The 22,786-nt window shown below is 36.7% G+C and overlaps 1 protein-coding gene across 5 annotated transcripts in view; it reads left to right on the top strand.

The window, feature by feature from the left end:
- fam76b (family with sequence similarity 76 member B) overlaps nucleotides 1–20,477 on the top strand; it is a 40,293-nt gene extending 19,816 nt beyond the window's left edge. For 3 of the 5 annotated variants that reach the window (XM_052026805.1, XM_052026804.1, XM_052026807.1), the window contains 5 exons: nucleotides 1,630–1,677; nucleotides 6,066–6,149; nucleotides 9,911–10,046; nucleotides 10,478–10,579; nucleotides 17,185–20,477. In XM_052026805.1, the coding sequence (XP_051882765.1) occupies nucleotides 1,630–1,677; nucleotides 6,066–6,149; nucleotides 9,911–10,046; nucleotides 10,478–10,579; nucleotides 17,185–17,274 (460 nt within the window). In that variant the 3' untranslated portion in view covers nucleotides 17,275–20,477. The remainder of the gene's footprint in view (nucleotides 1–1,629; nucleotides 1,678–6,065; nucleotides 6,150–9,910; nucleotides 10,047–10,477; nucleotides 10,580–17,184) is intronic. The other 2 variants (XM_052026806.1, XM_052026808.1) reach the window with 1 other exon arrangement.
- Nucleotides 20,478–22,786: the final 2,309 nt, after the last annotated feature.

Raw genomic sequence — 22,786 nt, 5'->3', positions numbered from 1 at the left:
TAGAGGAGATGCATTTAAGGCGCAAGGGGGTTAAGTTCTAAAGAGATGTGCAGGGCAAGTTTTTTTTTTAAACAGAGTTGTGGGTGCCTGGAGTGCGCAGCCTGGGGTGACCGTGGAGGGAAATATGATAGGGGTATTTAAGAGGCTCTTAGATAGGCACATGAATGTGTGGGAAATGTAAGGATATGGATATTTAGGCAGAAGGGATTAGTTTAGTTGGGTACTTTGTTTACTAATTTAATTAGATTGGCACAACATTGTGGGCCGATGGGTCTGTTCCGTGCTCTACTATGTTATAATAATGCAAAATCTGCAATTTCTTGAAAATTATTACTTAAGCTGGGCCTTAATCATCTTAAGGCCCTATCTTATGGAACGTTGAAAGGCATATAGTTCTAACCAAAAAAAAACAAATAATTTTTTAAAGAATAGTTGTTGTGTGTCTTGAAAGGCAATATGTATGTAAGTTTTATTTTGTGTTGGAATTCATACTTAACAGCCTATTGTAATGTTGACTTAAATGCAAAAAAATCCATTTCATATAAAAGTAATAAAACATAAAAAATTGATATAGTTTGCTATATTAGGTGGAATATTTTAGCAAAATACCTCCAATAAGAAGTTTAAAGAAAATACTTGTATTTGGGCTGAAAACCAATTTTGATTGATTTCTGTATGTTGTATTTGGTTTGATTTAGGATCCATGCAAGTGAGAGAAATGTGCCACTCTGTTCCCTTAGCTATCTTCATTGCAGAGGATACCATTATGATCCTGACATTTGTGTTACTTGAAACTTGTTGGAAAGGAGATTTTAAGTTTAAAAGCTCTGTACCTTGTCTGTGATCGATTAATCTCAGGATCTGTAGTCCAGCAGTTTTGTTTTTTGCTCCAGACTACAGCAACTGCAGTCACTTGTGTCTCCATGTCATATAAGCCAGTGATAGTAATTCTGATTCGGTCTTGGGAATCTGCTGATAACAGAGCCATTTAGACATTTACCTCTGGGTGTCCAAATCTGATGATGGGAAATCTATTTGCATGGTTTTAGTTTCTTTCTTTTTATTCAATCCATTGCTGCTTATTCATAACCCCCATCTCCCCTCCTGCCCTCCATAATAGGCATCCAGGTTGCAGTGAAAATGATGTACTAATAGTATGCAAATATACCTGACTCCAAAATTTTAAATGATGTGTGCATTGTGTCAATACTACAAGCTATTCTTCTGCTCCATGTGGAATCTACCCTCCAAAACAGCTTCTTTCACAATCTAGCACGCTGAACTGTCTGATGAAAACCAAATTATGTAAAAGTAGAATAAAAATTTGGACTGCTAGCAAGCCTGGCAGCATCTGTGAAGAGAGTAACAGTTAACATTTTAAGCGGATGACCATTCATCACAGCTGAGAAAAATTAAGACATGAAACAACTTTTAAGTTGCGGAGTACAAATGGGAGATCTTTGATAGGGTGGAGAGTGGACAGATGGAATGATATGTGATGGTACTAGTTGACAGAGGGTGATAAAGGCTCTTGTAAAAGGACAATCTGGTCAACAGAATTTCTACTTTGACTTTTCTAATTAAGAATTTCCTGGAAAAATTAGCAAAGACTTGCCCCTTATCTTTCAGAATCAGCAGCCTAAGTCCAGAGCAGCAGCATGGAGTATGGAAAATGAGGTAACTATTCAACTTTCTATTTAAAAACAAAATACCCTTATTATCACATTTTTTCCATGTTTATATTTTATATTTCTTCCTATTTGGAATGTTTGAACTATTTTGTGTCATTATCTATCCTTTGCCATCAGTTGATATTAACTTAAGCAGTATAGCACACCAGGTAGCATAGTAAACTTCAAAAAAGCTTTAATTCCATTTTAAGAATGCTACACTGTTTGTCCAGCAGATAATTGGGATGACATTGTCTTTTGTCTCCTAGCTATAAGGATCTTGATTGAAATCATGTGAGTGCTCCACCTTTGCATGCACTTATTCATAATTTAGCTTTATTTAAGTGGCAAAATTAAATAGTGCATTCTTGTAGTAATGGATGGCATTATAAGAAATGAAATTAAGATGGATTGTTAGGATAGTGCTTCAGGAAGCTGCTTTGTTCTATCCAACTTGAGAGAATTTGTTCCTCACCATGATCAAAGCAACAGCTAAAACAAAAACAACTTGCATTTGTACAGTACCTTGAACATGGTAAAAGATCATAGGATGCTGCATAATAACATTAATCAATAAAATTTGATACTCAGAGTCATACAGCATAGAAACAGGCCCTTTGACCCACTGAGTCCATACCAATGATCAAGTTCCCATTTATGTTAATCCTACAATTCTGAACAGTATAAGGAGATGTTAAGACAAGCAAAACGTTGGTCAAGGTGTTCATTTAAGTAGCGTATTTAAAAAATAGGGTAGAAATTTGGGGTTAGAATTCTGAGATTAGTGTCTAGGCAAATGAAGGGATAGCTGTCAGTGGTGGAATAATTCACAATATACAAGAGGACAAAAGTGGAATTGTGCAGAGAGTTTGAAGTGTTGTAGAGGTTACAGGGGTGGAATGGGGCAGATCCAGTAGGGATTTGAAAACCTGCTGGATGAACCATCCTTGGTGCGAGTTAAGGAATGGGCAGTAGTTTTGGAGAAGTTTCAGTTTATGGTGGATAGAAGATGGAATACCAACCAGGAAATGATTGGAATAGACCAGTGAATATTTCAAAGGCAGATAAAATGAGGTGGGGTTGAGATTTGCAATGTTCTGGAGTGATAAATAGATAATCTTGGTGTTAGAGATGATATGGTATCATTAGTTGAAGTTAGTAGTGCAAAAATTGAGCTTTGTGTGTGGAATATATTAAATTAAATTGGCTCTATTGATAAGTTACTGAACTTCAAATCTTATTTGTACACTATTTTGAGTTTAGTGTTTAACAAGTCTTCATAAAATTTCTATATTTTATATATACTGTTTAAATATACTTTAAATAGTGCATTGTAGGAATTGGAGGGGCACATTTATTGGCACATTCAAAATGACATCAAAATTTCAACTACTTTCTATATGGTCGCATTTCATTTGAATGAAATTGAAATGTTCGAATGGAATCTCTGTGATTTGGATGTTTTAATACATTGCTTTGGAACCAAACAGTGTTTTATTTTTCTAAGTGGGTGAATGTGCTAATGGATTAAAGAAAGACTTCTGTTCAGTCTGAGATTAATAGGTTTAGATTTTTTTATTAATTTCCTTTTTAAAGTAGTACCTGCCTGAACTAGTTGCAGTTCAGTTCTTTTTGTGAGAGCTCACCTCTGATGTTCTTAACTACTGCCTTAACATATGTGGCAACAGGTTGTATGTGTATTTTTTTACTACTGCTGCTGTGAAACCAAGTTCAATGGGTGAATAGCCTCCAGCAGATGGTATAGCGGCACCATAGATATTTGGCTTAAGACATTAATTGCAATCCATATAGACTAAATATACATCCAGAATTGCTCTCTAATCTCCACAGAACTATAAAGGAAGATATCTACATTTGTTGATATCTGAGTTGGTCCTTGTTTCAATGTTTTATGCTTTAGAGCTGCTGGTAATAGACGGCTTGGGCGCAGCCATGACAATAAGAACAAGAAGAGTAGGTTACGGGCAGCATAGTGCCCATAGAACGGAGCTTCTTCATATTTCCAAAGCATGAAGCAGAATAACAAGGGCAACAGAGATACTTGTATAGGGTAGGTATTCAAACTGGAGTTCAATTTAGTGGGGCAGATTTGGCAGATTTCAGATCATTTTGCTGTTTCTTAACTTGTGAGCACATTATTCATATTGCTGTATCAAAATGAAATATGTTTTCTGCAGTGATGATACTCTTTTGGTTAGCTAACAGTATGCTGATATTTTCAGGGTGTCCATAACATGATTTAGGGAGAGCAATATCTTAGAATTTGTGGCAGACAAATAAATGCTTCTGGTTTTAATATACTAGCAATTTCATATTTTCTCTCATTCAAGAACACTGGGAGAAATTAAACTAGTGTATTATAGAAGATACTGAGGTAATTTTCATTTGGTAGCACCTAATTGATAAATTGTCCAACTGGTACCAGAATTGGTATCTCCTGATTCTTCCATACCATCATAATACTTGTCAGGTTCTACTGCTCCAAGACCACTTGCCATCCAATTCAAATGTTTTATAATCATCTTCCACCAATGTAGATGGCAGAACCTGGCACTCCCTTCCATAATTCTCGTAAGAACAATGCCATTCCACTGCTTGCATCTCATCCCCCCCCCCCCCCTGTTTTTTTGAAGGGTTTAATGAGGAACAACTCTATTCCTTGGTCTTTTGTTGCTTTGCATTATTCATTAAAAGTCTCACTTTCCCAATCTCATGGATAGCTATCTCCTTCCCATGTGCCATCAGCAATTTCTATAACTGCACCCTTTTTTGCTCTTTCCTTCCTTAGTATTTTTAATCTCTCAGTTCACCATTACAGTCTCCCCACTTATGTATTAAACTCTTCCCATTCAATCTCTTTGGAAGCAGGTTTTTAATTTCATTTATAGTCTCTTAACCTTGAGCTTTGTGACAAGCTTAGTGCACTCAATTTGCAGTTTACCAAATTTTTTGACCATTAAATAGAAGGATGGAAAACTGGGCATACTTCAGAGCATTAATATTCACTTCAGCATCTGCTATTCTGTTTGGTGTCCTCTTGGCGTCTAGATTATAAAATCTGTCCATCTAATTCAACTTTTTGCCTTGACATATAATATTTCACACCTCCCACTTTTTATTACCACAAACCTTTAAATATGAACCCCAATAAGAAATATTATCAATGTCAAAATGTTGCACAACTATACAATTTAACTTTTTACAATATGTGCAACTTGCATTAGGTTTATACTATTATGTTCAATATCTTGTAATACATCGTGAGTACATTTTGGAGATCAATACGTTGTTGGTTGATGCAGACTGAAATTTGTTAACTTGACTGCTCCCTCGGCTTATCCACTCTACACTGATGAGTTCTTGACTGAAATGTATTTTCTGTTACTTTTGATATATGTGGAAATGGTATTTTTCTTTGGAAAACTTTAATGTGGACACTGACAAAATGGTCATTTTCTGATTTGTACTGGCATTTAGTGACTGAAGTATGGAATGCTCTTCCAACTACTTATTCTAGTTAAAGCAACTTTAAAAAAAAGTCCTATTTTTGTAAAGCGCAGAAGCAAAAGCACACAACAATGAAATCTAAATCTTAATTAGGTGCACTAAAATAAAAACACAATATCCTTAATATTTTAATGTAATAAATTGATGTTTAGATGTTATCAAGATATGGTTTGACCCAGTGACTATAAATAAATACAAAATCTTGATTGATAGCTTCATACTGATTTATAGTAAAATTTTGTTCCTTGTTTGCTGAGGTTAATAATATCCATAATGTGTTGATCCATAGGCATCAGTTCTTCTGCTCACCTTACCCTTATTTTTCATCTCTGATATCATGGGGAAAGATCAGTACTAGCTCGCAATATGCCCTTCTCCACCCTACAAACATGCAGTTTGAGGTCTTATAAAACCTCTATTAAACTATAGGTGCATAAAATAACTTTTTCTTCCCAGAACAGAGTGACATAGGATTTGAATCCATTTTTATACCAGTTGGATTTGAATCACCTTAATTCACAGTCAATTTTAGATGGGTATCAAGAGGTGAGATGATTTTTCTGAGTTCGAATCTGAGTTGTTAACTTCATGTTTAACAACTAATGCAGATTTACAGCTGTTCTATGAATGAAACTATAAAATGGAATTACTGAGTCCATTCTTCAGTGCTGTGAGAATCCATGTTTAGTATTGCCTCCTGCCACTAATTCTAATTTTTCAGCAAATTTCAGTTTTGTTTAATTTGGTTTATTGTAGCTTATTGAATCAACATGTCAGTTGTTTCTTTTGCCTGCACTTTTTGGATTAAAGTCAACCATGATATTATGTAAAAGTTGTCAAGTGTTAAATGTTTCTTATTGCTTACAGCCATAAGTCATCATCATCCAGTATTCAAAATGAAGCTCCAAAGAAGAAGCCAAAACTTGAAACAAAACCCTCCAATGGAGACAGGTAAACTGTATTGCTGTTCTTTTTCAAATTAGATTTCTATTACCCTGCTCTCTCGCTCTCTCTCTCGCTCTCCCCTCACTCTGAGTCTCTTATCTGGGCTGACTAGACATGCTATCTTCAGCAATTAATTATCTATTTTAGTGTGCTTTACCTGCAAAGGTATTACCTCCTATTCTGATTTGTTTCCAGTACAGGTTCCCTTTTACTGTTATTCAATGTTGTAATTACTTCACCAACTTAGTACTTGCAGATCCTTGCCATTTCGTCAAAATACTTTTTGATCTATTGTGATAACCTTCTCAATTTTCTCGCTATCTTCTTGTGTAATATCTATATAACGCCTAATTAAACATGCTTGAAAGCCCAGAAGGATTCTAGTTACAAATAAGTGACTGTAACTTTCTGTCACAACTTAATTGTGTGTTATGTCAGTCATACTGTGAAGAGTAGATCTCGTTACCATGGAAACATTAACTCCTTTTCCACTGCACTTGAAGATCAGAGATGTATGTTGTTTATGATTACTGTCAAGATGCATAGATACTCACCATCTGCTGATTCCTTTTGCTCAACAATGTGACAGCCTGAAGTTTGGGGTTTGGAGTAACACCTGTTTCAAATGTCTCACTACTGGACAACTTTCTGTTCAATGATCTTGAACAATGTCATCTTTCCCTTTACAAAACCACTTAATGAAATTTTGAAGTTCTTCACTTAACGAATGACGTGTTCTTCATATTCTGCTAAACCCAAAAATGATCAGAGAACATTCCTCTAGACCAACAAAATAAGAAGTTGGAGTATGTCAACTTTATTTCAATCCAGCAATGGTGTAGCTGTGGAGACAAAATAACTGAACATTGATGGAGACTGTATTAGGATTGTTCTTTGATCTGGCCTCTTTGTATCTGTTGTAATGGCTTTTGCACTAAATGATTGTGCTCCTGACTGATGTTACTAATTTACATTAGTAAATCGTCCAAATAGCTGCCACTTACTTGGGGTGAGTAGGCTATTGTGAAAGCCTTGGATTAAGCACGTCCACGCTCTGAACGTCAAGAGTGAAAAGGAATGTGCACTGATCCCCTCGCTTCATTGGGGCGCTCCATTAGAGAAATATCTTGAACCTGGGGGGATCCACTGTTCAGAAATCATTTGTTAGATGCCAGTTCTAACGTGGTTTTTTTTGATGGGCCAAACAGGGAAATTTGCAGAAAACATGTTTGTTCTAGTAACCCCCTATTCTAACAGTGAATAGGTCTCTCCATGCATAGGAAACTGTTTAAAGTGTGTGTTTGCTGTGGGGGTGAGGGAGTTTGGCGTAGTCCATTAATGCTTTCCTCATCCTCCAATCAATCATAAATGTGGTTAGATTTTGCTGAAACATCACGAAAAGTTAACAAACTGGACAGTCACTTTTTTGTCCTCTGAAGCAAACAGGAAATAAGACTGAAGTTTTCTAATAGCGTAAATCAAATGAACATCAAAAATTGTGTGGACAGATAGTGAAGTTGCTAGTTGAGTAAGCAACATTTGAAGTCAATTGCAAAACCATGTTGATTAGGTACATCTGATCTAAATATAACACTTTGGCCTGGATTCGTATAAAATAAAATAATGTGTGTGGATCCTAACCTTAACTCTGGTAACTGGACATGCATCAAAGCTACTTGGTTCATAGCTTGGTGATGCTCTTTGAGTGCCTAGAGTGTGAATAACAGTGATAAGAATCCACTAACATTTTGTTGTAGGCTCCCATTGAAACTTCCAGTGTCAGCACGTGACGATTCCTGTCAATCTTAAATTATGGGAAATTACTTTAAGATATAGTTGTAATTTTATTTGGCTTTGGAGTAGACTCCGGAGTTCCTTTGAACACCTTGCAAAGCATTTATTTTTGTGACAATTCAACCTAATTTTCAAAGCTTGTTTATACTAGGAGCTAAGATTTTTTGTTTATCTTAAAGGATTTTTTTAAGAGTTGCCTTGATTCCTCCAAACAAGTCCAATTGGCAGAAATTTCTATTAGTGATGTGGCCAATCTTATGGAGGGGCTGGGGGAAACTGCTTGCTTCTAGAAATGTATCTTTAAAATTAACACACAAAATAGCAGAAAATTGAATTACGCGGGATGCAATTTGGAAGTTTTTGCCCAGGTTGTACTAATTGTGAGGAATTGATAAAGAGTAACAGCACAATCAAATGGACGTGGCAGGCTAAAGTCCTTTATTTGAATTGTTTTACTTGCAGTTAATTGTTTAAGTAGCTCTTTCCCTGCAGTGTCCAAATTTGCCTAGATTTAATGCTGGGCTCCACGGCCTACATCTGGTCACCAAGAATGTTGTTGCATAGAATGCATGCAGAAGCTAAATAGAAGTTTTCCTGTGGTTAATCCATCTTGTTTAAATGTTGCTTGACTTCATTTTCCATCACTGAGCTTTACCACTTTGTTGCAGAATGATAGAATTTATGTCCCATGTCACTGTGGGTGCTGAACAGCATTCTAGTACTTTATAACCTTATACTTGCATAACATTTGACTGAAATTTTAAACACTGCTTGTATAGCAAATTAGTGTGAAATTCAACCATTATTATAATAAACAAAACAGCCATTTTGATACCACAAGCAGGATGTACAATATCATACATACATTTAATTCCACTTCCAGAATTTCTTTCCAATGATGTATGTGACATGGACATAACTAAATTGAATGTTTAGCACTGCCAATTGGAAGACTAATTTCTTTCCCCATGTTTATGTTATTGTCATGAATTTATATACATAAATTAAAACAATCGGGTAGGTTTTCTATCTAACACTTTATTTGATGTTTGCATCTCTGACTGCCTCTCAAATCTATGGGTCAGTTGCTGGGATGCTTTTTATTTTACATAGAAGATGGCTTGCTGATCACCAAGATAGCCACTTTCCAACTGGCCGCTTGCCAGCAAAACTGTGCCACTGGGGGTGGAATCTCAGGCCTTTAACATGAATAGATGATTCCTGCTGCTCAAGAATCCAGGTCCACTGAGACTTTTCTACACAACCAGATGCCTGACTGGCAAGAGGCCTTTAGCTAAGTGGGAGCCTGACTTTTCCTCGAGTCTCTGGCTCAGTCTAGGAGTCTGGGGTATAGGGTCTTGGTGGGGATATAGGGAATTTGGTTAACATGGCCCATATAATTGTTTTCTCATAAATGCCAACCAACAAGACAAAATATTTAAGTCTTTTGTACTCTTGCCTCCTCCTAGATGACTGATATGAAAATCCATCTGGTATTTCTAAAATGCGTTCACTTTTGGGGTGATAGGTGGGTATGAGACCATTCTCCACCCAAAAAAGATAGCAATGAGGACCATCACCAATGCTTTCCATATCAATCACTTGTGAAATGAAGGGAGATCATTAATGTGTGCTGAGTGACCTTCCCTGTATGTCGATAAATGCTGAGTGGCAGAGAACTTATGTCAGGAGTTCAGCAGGCTCGTTGAAGAACAGTAAGTGATCTAAGTTACAGTCACAACTGACTTGCAAGTAGTGGGTGGATGTTGGGTCAAATGATCCAGCCATGTTTTGAAACATTGATGTCAATTACATGTTGAAGTGCTAGGGTGAGAATTGTTCTCAAAACCTCTTGATGTAGTTGACCATGTTTAAAAACTTAGTCCAGCTATTATTGCAACAATAAAGTGAGTTGAAGATATTTGCAAATTATTAATTTTGATTTTATGTTAAAGTGTATTTTGTTTTGCTAGCAGCTCATTGACCCAGTCAATGGACTCTGGTGGGACAGACAACTTTGTTATAATCAACCAATTGAAAGAAGAAGTGATGTCTCTGAAAAGGCTTCTGCAGCAGAAAGAACAGACCATTTTGGAAAGAGATAAAAAGGTACAATGAACCCTACTCTGCACTATAGTGGCAGGAGATGTAGATCAGAAGGTTCCACGTTCAATTCCAGCCTTTGCTGAGTTAATTGCTGATTCCTGGAACAGCTGTGAAATTTTGCATCTACCCCTGGCACTCCTAACTAAAAGAACAGAAAATCAGCAGCATTTCATGGATGACTTATGCCTACCGCCTTTTAACAGAAGCCACTAATGCATGAAAACCAGGCACAATACGATTGTGCTTATAATAAAGTACGATTTAGTCAAATGATTACTAGTGCTCACTTTTGTGAAAAATCTGTATGGGTACCAGTTGGTTTTTTTTTTAAGCAAAAGAAACTGGGAAAACAAAATTTAAAAAAAATATAACACTGAAACTTATTGTATGATACACTGAGTTTCTGTGCTTAATATTTTTTTTATTCTTTAAAGCTGACTGAGTTGAAAGCAGATTTTCAATACCAGGAATCTAATCTAAGAACAAAAATGAACAACATGGAAAAAGCTCACAAAGAGGTGGTGGAACAGCTACAGGTATTTACCAGTTTTTAATATTTGGGTTTTTTGTCTGCAGTTATCTGACTTTACACCGTTATATAATTTAACAACTTCTAGGAAATAATACTTAAGCATGTATCTGGCATGAGTTACCCAGTGTGTTGGCACTTATTTAGTTGATGCTCGGTGTGAAACACCTAAGTCTCTACAGACTACTCCTGTCCTCCTCAGCTTTACATTAATTTCATTGTTATAAAAAAAATGTGACTATAAATATCTTCCAGCAAAAAGATAGCATTAATTTAGAAACTTCCAATTAGCAGCTGAATTCTGCTACCATCTCAAGACAGGCAGCAACAAGGTACATGAAAAATGTTCGTACATGGAGGTGCTTTATGAATAATTACGTAATTGCAAATTATCGGAACGGGGAGCAATCCGTAGTAACATTGTAGGGAAGGAAGCCCACGAGGGAGACCCAAGCCTTTGGCCTGTCTATCAGTTTCTTCTATCAACAGGTTTGAAGCCTCTTTTGTGTCCTCAACAAATTTCCTTCTATTTCTCTCCACTGCCGTCTGTATTCCTGGTCAATTGAATCCAGATTTTGTGGCCTCACCTCTGAAATAGAGCTATTGATGACTACTTTCAGCAGATTGATGATTCAGTGTAAATTGATATAGTTGCAATTGTCAGTCTGTGCATTGGCCACGTCTGGGTTATTTTCCACATTGTTAAATGGATACCAGTGTTGCAACCCTATTGGAAGGAACAGCTTGGCTCAGGGGACAGTTAGTTCATAGAATCATACAGCACAGAGAGGGCCATACAGCTCACCAACTCTGTTTCAACCATCGAGTACCCCGTTTTATATATCCTATTTTATTCTCTCCACATTCCAGTCAATTCCGCCCCCCCCCCCCCCCAAAAAATTCTGCCACTCATCCACATACTTGGCAGTTTACATTTTGATTGAACCTGGGTCACTAGAGCTGTGAGGCAGCAGCTGTATTAGCTGCATTACTGTGCTGTCTCAGCATCCTACAATTTATATTTTCAGTCTTCTTCAGCCAGTTTTTGATGTTATATGAAGTGAAGTGAATGTGCTGAAACCAGCATCTTTGTTGGTGGTTTTGTGAAGAGAAAGAGAGGGATTGTCCACTTGGCAATTTTATCCTAAGGTTATTGCAGCCACTCATTCTTGCATTTTGCATTTGAATGCTTGGCTCTGGCATCATTTCAATCTCCTTCTACTTGTTTTTTAATTGACATCATTATTTGTGACTGGGCATGATGTGTCTTGAGAGCTCAGACTCAGTTGATTGATTATGAAAATCAAAAACTGCAGATGCTAGAAATCTAAAATAAATGCTGGAAGAACATAGCACTTCAGGCAACTTCTGTGGAGAGAAAAAGAAACAAAGTTATTGCTTCAGGTTGATGGCCCAAATAATCTAACGTGATGAGTTACAGCATTTTGTTTTGGTTGATTGAGATCACTTGGTCCTGGTTGTAAGGTTCTGGTGCTGCTGTTCAAGATGTCATCCACTATAGCTTCACCAAGTTATCCAACATGCTTGTTTCTTCGGTACTGACACTTTTCATTTCATTGCTGTTGATCACGGGGGTTGCCTTGTGTGGTGGTTAAATTAAGTTTTTTGTTTTTCTTAAATATCAAATGAATATACTTGACTTGTACGTGCCTGGTACTGTGGTCCAGCGGGGAAAGAGTAATGCAGTGGTTATTGGGGATTCTATAGTGAGGGGAACGGATAACAGATTCTGCGAAACCGACAATGAATCCCAGATGGTGTGTTGCCTCCCTGGTGCCAGGGTACGGGATGTCACGGACCAGGTCCAGAATATTCTGAGGGGGGAGGGTGATCAGCCAGAAGTCTTGGTACATGTAGGTACCAATGACATAGATAGAAAAAGAGAAGAGGTCTTGAAGGAGGAATACAAGGAGTTAGGAAGAAAGTTGAGATGTAGGACCTCTAAGGTGGTAATTTCAGGATTACTACCTGTGCCACGTGCTAACGGTAGTAAGAATAGAAAGATCTGGCAGATAAATGCGTGGCTGAGTGACTGGTGCAGGGGGCAGGGCTTCAGATTTCTGGATCATTGGGACCTTTTTTGGGGGAGGCATGGGTTACACCTAAACTCCAAAGGGTCCAATATCCTGGCGGGAATGTTTAATTTAGCTGTTGGGGGGGGGGGGGTTTAAACTAATCTGGCAGGGGGATGGAAACCAGGATGTTAGGATACAAGATCGTAGGGTAAGGGAGGAGTTTTATAGAAATAAGTCCAAGACAGTGTGCAGTGAGGATGGCAAGAAGGACAGGCAGGTGAAAAGTCAGGATAATTTGCTGAACAATAGAAGTACAATAAACCAGGATGTTAGGATACAGGATGAGGTATATAGAAACAAGTCCATGATCGTGTGTAGTGAGGATGGTAAGGAGGACAGGCAAGTGAAAAGTCAGGATAATTTGCTGAACAATAGAAGTACAACAAAATCAATAGCAGATACTAGACTAAATGTACTATATTTAAATGCATGTGGCATTAGGAATAAAGTAGATGACCTAGTGGTACAACTACAGATTAATAAATATGACATTGTGGCAATCACCAAGTCATGGCTTTATGACGAATGTGATTGGGAACTAAATGTCCAGGGGTACACAGTGTATAGGAAGGATAGGCGGGTAGGCAGAGGGGGTGGTGTGGCCCTGATGGTTAGTAATGATATAAAATCAATAGAAAGGAAGGACATTGGGTCAGAAGAGGTGGAATCCTTATGGGTGGAGCTAAGAAATAGCAAGGGTAAAAGGACAATAGTAGCAGTTATATATAGGCCCCCTAATAGTAGTCAGGAAGTGGACTGTAAGTTGCAGTTAGAAATAGAAAAAGCATGTCAGAGTGACAACGTTAAGATAATTATGGGGGATTTTAACATGAAGGTGGACTGGGAAATCCAGTAAGCCAATAGATCTCAGGAGAGTGAGTTTGTGGAATGTCTACGGGATGGCTTTTTGGAGCAACTTGTTGATGACCCCACCAGAGGATCGGCTGTTTTGGATTGGGTGCTGTGTAATGAACCGGAGGTGATTAAGGAACTAAAGGTAAGGGAACCATTAGGAACTAGTGATCACAATATGATTGAGTTCAGTTTCAAATTTGAGAAGGAGAAGCTGATAACTGGTGTATCAATATTTCAGTGGAACAAAGGAAATTACAGTGGCATGAGAGAGGAGCTGGCCCAAATTGATTGGAAGAGTAAGCTAGCTGGATGGACAGCGGAGCAGAAATGGATGGAATTTCTACAAGAAATAAGGAAAATGCAAGATAGATATATTCCAAGAAAAAAGGTTTTGAATGGAAAAAAGGCACAAATGTGGATAACAAGAGAGGTGAAGGCTGAAGTAAAAGCAAAAGGGAGGGCATACAAGGAAGCAAAAATTAGTGGAAAAACAGAAGACTGGGAAAATTTTAAAAACCTGCAGAAAGAAACTAAGATGGTCCTGAGAAAAGACGAATTATGAAAGGAAGTTGGCAGATAACATTCAAAAGGATACTAAGAGTTTTTTTTAAATATATAAGGAGTAAAAGAGAGACATGGGTTGATATAGGACCAATCGATAACGGTGCGGGAGAGATTATAATGGATGATAAAGAGATGGCAGAGGAACTAAATGAGTATTTTGCATCAGTCTTCACTGTGGAGGACATCAGCAATATACTGGATAGTCAGGGGTCTCAAGGAATGGAACTGAGTTCAGTTAAGATTACTAGAGAGAAGGTGCTAGGAAAGCTAAATGGACTAAAGACTGATAAGTCTCCCAGACCGGATGAGGTGCATCCCCGGGTTCTGAAGGAGGTGGCTTTAGAGATAGTGGAGGCATTGGTGATAATTTTCCAGGAATTGATAGACTCCGGTATGGTTCCGGAGGACTGGAGGGTCGCAAATGTAATTCCGCTATATAAGAAAGATGGGAGGCAGCATAAAGGAAATTACAGACCTATTAGTCTGACGTCAGTGGTGGGAAAGTTATTAGAATCGATCCTCAAGGATGAGGTTATGGAATACCTAGAGGTGCAAGGCAAGATAGGTCCAAGCCAACATGGTTTTGTGAAGGGAAGATCCTGCCTGACCAACCTATTGGAGTTTTTTGAAGAAATCTCAGGTAGGGTGGATAAGGGAGAGGCGGTAGATGTTGTGTTTTTAGACTTTCAAAAGGCCTTCGACAAGGTGCCGCACAAGAGGCTGATTAATAAGATGAGAGGTCATGGAATTACAGGTAGGATAACAGAATGGGTGGAGCATTGGCTGGTTGGCAGAAAGCAAAAGGTGGGAATAAAAAGATCCTGTTCTGGTTGGCTACTGGTTACTAGTGGTGTTCCACAGGGGTCGGTGTTGGGGCCACTTCTTTTTACCCTGTACATTAACGATTTGGATGATGGAGTAAATAGTTTTGTGGCTAAGTTTGCGGATGACACCAAGATAGGCGGTGGAGTAGAGAGTATTGAGGAGACAGGAAGGTTGCAGGGAGACCTAGATAGTTTAGGAGAATGGGCAAGGAAATGGCAGATGAGATTCAATGTTGAGAAATGTGCAGTTGTACACTTTGGAAACAGAAATAAATGGACAGATTATTATCTAGAAGGGGAGAAAATTCAAAGTACAGAAGTACAAAGGGACTTGGGGGTACTCGTGCAGGATACCCTAAAGGTTAACCGCCAGGTCAGATCGGTGATAAGGAAAGCGAATGCTACGTTGGCATTCATTTTGAGAGGTATAGTGTATAAAAGTAAGGAAGTGTTGATGAGGCTCTACGGGGCACTAGTGAGGCCTCATTTGGAATACCGTGTACAGTTTTGGGCCCCATATCTTAGGAAAGATGTGCTGATGTTGGAGAGGGTTCAGAGGAGATTTACGAGGATGATTCCCGGAATGAAAGGGCTTACATATGATGAGCATTTGTCGGCTGGAATACAGAAGAATGAGAGGGGACCTCATAGAAACATTTAAAATGTTGAAAGGACTGGACAGAGTAGATGTGGCCAAGCTGTTTCCCTTGGTGGGTGAGTCCAGGACCAGAGGGCACAATCTTAGAATTAGAGGGTACAGGTTTAAAACAGATGAGGAGAAATTTCTTTAGCCAGAGGGTAGTGCATTTATGGAATTCCTTGCCACATACAGCAGTGGAGGCCAGATCATTGGAGGTGTTTGAGGAGGAGATAGATAGATATCTAATTAGTCAAGGTATCAAGGGATATGGGGATAAGGCCAGAAATTGGGGTTAGAATAGTTTTTTTCCGCTCATGGAGCAGACCCCCCCCCCCCCCAATTTCTCATTTCTTTTTCACCTTTTCTTTGCAGCAGACTCGATGGGCTGAATGGCCTACTTCTGCTCCCTTGGTTTGTGATCTTGTGACTTGAAGTAAAATATATTAATCTCAAGTTTGTTTCACAGCTTTTAGAAAAAGCAAAGAAACACTCTTGAGAGGATGTGCCCTTCAATTCCTATTGGTGCACAGATAACAGACTAATAAATTCTGAAAATGCATGTGCTTTGACTGTATAGATGTAATTGAAAACTTTTTCTAATTGTTCAATTAAAAGTAGGATGGGTATTGGGGTCATATTGTTGTTTCAAAATTATTTTTAATGATGTTTTGAAAGGGGATTCAACTGAGTAAATATTGTAAATTATGATTTTTTTGACCTTGTTTCAATCATCTTTGACACTTGAGTTGTTGCTACTTGCAAATTACAAAGATAGCCAAAATATGATTTGTAAGCAAAATACAGCAGCATTCAGTGGAGTGGGAAGAAATGTTACAAAGAATTCCTAGCATAGAAATGGGTCATTTAGTTAGTTTTTATTATTGATATATAACACCTACTTTGTTTAATTCATCTCATCTTACTGACTTTCTATTTCTGTAATAATTACAACTGACATTTTGACATGATAATTGGAATGGGTATTTTCAACATATGGTATTGTGGATTATCCTTAAAATATTTAGATCTATGCAAACAATGTAACACTCAAAGAATATAAAAGTATGTTTACATCACCTTAGTTAACAAGTGCATAAAATCTGTACTCACCAGCAGAATTTAAAAGCATTGTCACCATTTTCATTCACTGCTTAATAACTTTGGAGACAGTAGTCATATTTGTCAGTTTTAACAAAATCCCAGTGCACGCCTAAAGTACAGAGAGAGGTCCCTGCAGTCTAAAGGGAATGAAGAGATCTGGATGGTATTTTTTTAAATGTTATCTTGTAATGGATACTTAAACAATGGTGCTTTTGTTGGATTTTTGACTGTTAATTGTGTGGGCTACTTCATTAAATATGGCATCTTGTATCTGTTATCATCTATTAACCCATACAACTTAAATCCAGTTATATTTAAATCTGTATCATAATGTAGAGAGGATCTTTTTTAATGTATGTAGGCACTACTGGTGACAGTTTCAGTTGTGATACTTCATTATTAAATGCAGATGTCTGTGAAATAGGCATTGAATGCACCTCTAAAATGTTTGAAATCTTCTCTGATGCACGTTTTTGGTAATTTAGTATGAGTGTGTTTTAACAGAGTTGTTCTGTTATCCCTTTTTTAATAGGCCAAAAATCGAGAATTGTTGAAACAAGTTGCAGCATTGTCCAAGGGTAAAAAGATGGAGAAGACTGGAAACATCCTGCTGTCTCCTTGAAAAATGCATTGGCAAGTCCATCATGCAAGTGAGAGTAACAACTGCCATGTTTGTTAAAATTTACTGTGAAGTCTTTAAATATTTTTGCACCCTAATTGTTTTCAAAGTAGTTAGATTTGGTCTTTTTTATATTTTAACCAGCAATAAGAACCAGGTTTGTCTTGTGTAAGCAGTACCAACTGACAGACCCAACATTGAATCCATTTTATAATCTTGAATTTGAGAATTTAAAAAGGGACTGGGAGTGAACAGCAGTAATAAAACTGCTTCAACATATTGTTACTTCCTGCAGAAAAACTCTCTTTTTAATGCAATAAAACACTAAAATGAGTTTCGATTTTACAGGAAGACCTTCATTCTTTTATTTTAGAGGTCTGACAAAATATTTCTGCCAATCAAAATTGCTCGAACCCTGAATATAATTAAATTACAGAAACCAGAGAAAAGGTTTGTTATTAATTGGCAGTTCCAACATAATTTTTACTTCTTCGTAGGGGGACATTGGAAATAACTTTAACCAGCTAAGCTGTAGAAGGATATATTTTATGCATATTTAAACTAATATGTAAACTTGTATGTTGAAAATGATGATCTGCCTAGAGCTGCTTTTCATTTGGAATTTGTTTTCTCAAATGCTGCAGAATCTTAAACAGTGGATTTTTCTGATAATCTATCTTAAAATAAGATGTTTAAGTGAGTAGATACTCATTTGCAGCAGCATTTTGTTCTGTTTTCACCATAATTAACATATGTATTTGTGGAGGTATGAAAATTATTAACTTTATTGAGAGACATTTACAAGATTACAAACTAATGTTGGCTTTGAAAAATCTAGGAACTACGTAGATGTGAGGTGGTAACTGTACCTTTCTCAGGTGGTACAAAACTTTTTTTTCTCTCCAAACATTAATTTGGAAGAGCATCTCCTGGATACCACACAAATTATTTCAGTCTATCAGAGATGCATTTGTATCATTCTTGCACCTTTATCTCATTTTTCCATGGTAGTCAATTTATGGTAAATGAACAAGGAATGATTTTGTCTTGGAATATCAATCTAACATAATAGATGTGTGTTTACAAGTTTTCTGTTTTTTGTTTTATGAACGAAACTTATTGAATGGATGGGACTCTTGATTGTTTTGTGATGGAACTGTAGTGCCTTAGGGAAATTAGCTGTAAGTTGTGCATCTTGTTAAAGGAAAAAAGTTAACATTTTTGGAATAGGTGTTTTTAAAAATTACTGTTAATGATCTGTGATTCAAATTATATAATTGAAATGTCCCTTAAAACTATTAGAACAATCTAATAATGGTAAGAATTATACACTAAGAAATAGTTCTCAAATCTTTCATAAAATCTTTTGCTATACTGTATATAGCAAAACCATAAATTGTGTATAAAAAAGATTTATACAACTTTTTAAAACTCAGCTTTTTGATAAAATTAACTTTTTATGTAAAGGTGCTTTTAAATAACATAAAATCAACTTGTTTCATTATTGGACATAGCCTGTTTTATTATATTTATTTGAAAACAATGTTTAAATTTTTTAAACTAAAGATTTTTTTTTAAATTTTGTACCATACCTTTTTTAAATTGCCCAAATATAAAAACTTAATGTTGCTCATAGGATTTTTTTAAAAAAAGTTCAAATAATGTAGCGATATAAGAAGCAAAAAAAATTCTACAACATTCATTTATATTTTCCACAGCTTGATAGTCAACCGACTGCTATTAAGATTTCTTCTACAACAGAGCTTAAAGATATGTTTATGCATAGTAATCCTCTACATTTTGACTTCATTCAGATTTTTTTGAAAAAATAATACAACTCTACCTGTGTCTTGTATTCTGGCAACACAAGAGCAGACTTTATTTTCTTGAGCAGTATTCTCCACCAGCAAAAGGTTGAACTCTAGCCCATAAAAACCTATGCATCTAAAATATATAAAATGTCAATGATATTTTCTTTGCTAAATGCACAAAGTGAGAAGTAGTGAAAACCTACACATTCTCAGGCTGTTGCAATATGTTGCAATGCTATTCAAAAAAAACAGGCTTTAAAACTTCCAGCAGATAACTTCCATAAGAGGGCATTATAAAATTATTATAGGAGTATCATATAACAAGAGTAAGGTTTTGTTTGAACACTCCTGGTTTCATAGTGATATGGAAATATTTGCTAGCTTGTTTTACCGTTATGAGCATAGTTAACCCTAGGTTTATGAATTATCTTTGCTAGAGGTGTTTGAGTACTAGATAAAACTAATTTTTTAGACTTGTTTGGTAAGACAGACTGATGTATTGTTTCTGAAAACAGGAGTATTTACAAAGATTGGTAGAACAGAATTAGAATGTGATACAACTGCATATTAATTGTCATTGACCTCCACCGGTAACAGTGCCTTGTCATTTCCACAGTTTTTAGATTTGACATTTATTTTGGGGTTGTGGTACAATTTGTATATGAAATTCTGCTAATCCATCAGTTTGCAAAATTTCAAAAGAAAGTTGTTTTTTTGCTGTAGGGTGCTTCCATGTTTTTAAACATTGTTTAATCATGTAAATCTCTGCATTTTCACTGAGGCTAATTTTTAGTTCTGTTAAGTGTATGAAGGATTATCCATCATATTTGAGCTACGATGCTTGATCAGATATGTGTACAATGTCATTTGTGAAATGGGGTGCATAGAATTCAAAGGCTTCACAGTATTTAAATCACAATGATCAATTTTAATCATGTGCTGAATTTTAATATGGTTTTTATTTGTTTTTACCTCCATTTATTACTTGAAAATTTTAAGTTGTAAAATAGTCCGGGATGTTTCCTTGCAACAATAGACATAGACTTATGCTTTATTTTATTTTGGAAATCTTCTGTATAAGTGGTGAAACTGCAAGGTAAAATTGTACTGTACTTCATATGTATGTAACCATAAACAAGTGTTTTTTCTAATGGTATAGGATTTAAGTCAAAGCTGCCAGTTGTATATTTTAAAGTTTCATAACTCACCTTGTTATTTCCTGTGTGACCTCCTTAAGGAGCTAAATATATTGAAATGCTTGGAATGTGTTCCTCAGAATTCGCAAGCGCACAGGAATAGAATGAATTCTGTAATCATAAGTTGGTCAACAACTGAAATTTTATACTTGTTCTTTTTAAAATCTTGACAATTTGAAATAAATCTTCTTAAATATTCTGTTTTATTGTTGCATTGAACCCTAGTCACAACTGATATTCGGGAATTTCCTGATGGCTCACTGAGAAGCTGAGTCCTAAAATCACCCTAAACCATATTACATGAGCCATTTTCAGCATACATGCTCACTCTCAGTGGTTGCAGTAGTTTGACTTGGGGAGAGGAAATTGCATCAATGGTGTTGATTGTTATTCTGTGGGCCATCCTTTGCTGAAAATGTGGATATATTGGCATTGATGAGGATAGGTTTTTGGGCTTGATGTGATGGTCTCGATGGGAAAAATAGCTGTTGGATTTCTGCAATTCTTAAAAACATGCTACTTGAGTTAGTTACTGGAGGATACTATTCCTGTAGATTTACTTATCAGCAATGAATGATCTTTATGGTGGAACAAGATTATTTGATCAGAGAAAACAAAGAATTACTGAGTAATTTTCTATTGAGTAAATTTTAAATTTATTTATCAACTTTGACTTAAAGGATGTTTGAATTATTCTTCATCAAATAATAATGATACGCTAGCTAATTGCATAAATAATAGCAACTTTAAGGGCAATTCTAGTTCTCTTTCTATAGTGGTATAACTGGTTCTGACACTATGGGTACACTATCCTTTTATCAACAACGTAGATTTTTTGTATATTCATGAATTGCATGAATATAATTCAGATTGACTGTCTGAAAGATAATAGGAACTCCTTTTGCCACACAAAATGTATTTTCAAGGTAAACCATGGGTTCTGGTGAGTTTAACTGAGTTAAGAGCCTAAAGCGTGGTGTATTTTAGGCCAGTTAGATGTTTCATTCCTTTCCAGAGTTACAAACCTGAGCAGTCCCTTATCTGTTTGCAGATGCAGACTGAAATTAGATTGTTCACAAAGCACAGTTGCCAACCCACAGTCACCTTGGTTACAACTTGGAATAATGCACTGGGAAAACTGGAGTATAGTGGCTTTAGTGTTGTGCCTGACATTTGTTATATATTAAAATAGCAAGGTGTACTTGAGGCACTGTATAATCTGTGTTGTAATCCTATTGATCACACGGTCCAGTGGAGGAGTAGAAAAGTAAAGATGAATATTCTTCATAGTTAGCACACAGTTATAAGGTAAGATCTTTATTAGTCACATGTACATCGAAACACACAGTGAAATACATCTTTTGCGTAGTGATGTTGGGGGGCAGCCCGCAAGTGTCGTCACGCTTCCGGAGCCAACATAGCATGCCCATAACTTCCTAACCCATACGTCTTTTTGGAATGTGGGAGGAAACCGGAGCACCCGGAGGAAACCCACACAGACACGGGGAGAACGTACAAACTCCTTACAGACGGTGACTGGATTTGAACCCGGGTCGCTGGCGCTGTAAAGCATTATGCTAACCACTATGCTACCGTGGTTGACCTCACAATGACTTTGCATGTAATATCACTTTTACTTGATACTCTGGTCTATTGTCAGATGCTATATGATAATACTAAACCCTAAAATATCAAACAAAAACAGGAAACGCTGGAAACATTTACCAGGTCAGGCAAGATGTGGAAAGAGAAATGAAGTAAACATTTTAGGTCAGAAATCTATTACTCTTACTTAGGAATTAGACTACTGTTAGCTTTAATACCCCAGTTTAAATAACTGAAATAGCTCAAAGATAATCCAAAAGCTAGAAAATCTGCATGATAATTGGAACACAAGAGACTGCAGATGCCGGAAATCTGAAGCAACACAGAAAATACTGGAGGAATCAGCGGGTCAGGCAGCATCTATGGAGAGAAATGAATAGTTGACATTTTGGGCTGAGACCCTTCATCAGGACTGGAAAGAAAGAGGGGAGATAGCTAGTATAAAAAGACGGGGGAAAGGGGTAGAGCAAGAGCAGGCGGGTGGGAGTAGCATGTATAACAGAACTTCCTCCTTTTTAATAAACCATGTCCCTAATTCTCATGCAATGTTAATTGATATAAATTTCATGCAAACGCAAGTAGGCTGCTGATACTAAAACATCCAACATTGACTAGAACCTGGGTCACTGCTGATATTTTTCAGGAATTGATATATGATACAGGTTTTGTAAAGCTATTGGAATAAGTTGTGTTTCTCAGTTAAAATATTTGTAAATAACCACTTCAAGTCAATATATTTTATCCAATTGGAATTGCTTGTTATGCATTATACTTAACAATGACTGCAGAACAACCCCTTGCTGTAAATGAAGTTTTCAATATCCAAATTAACCTTGAAATGTATTGCTCAGCATTGTTCTTTTTTAGTCCACAGATTCTGTTTCACGTTACCAGTGTTGATTT

Source organism: Pristis pectinata, chromosome 11, assembly GCF_009764475.1.
Source record: "Pristis pectinata isolate sPriPec2 chromosome 11, sPriPec2.1.pri, whole genome shotgun sequence".
Taxonomy (NCBI): Eukaryota; Metazoa; Chordata; class Chondrichthyes; order Rhinopristiformes; family Pristidae; genus Pristis; species Pristis pectinata.
This window is presented reverse-complemented; position numbering and strand designations above follow the sequence as displayed.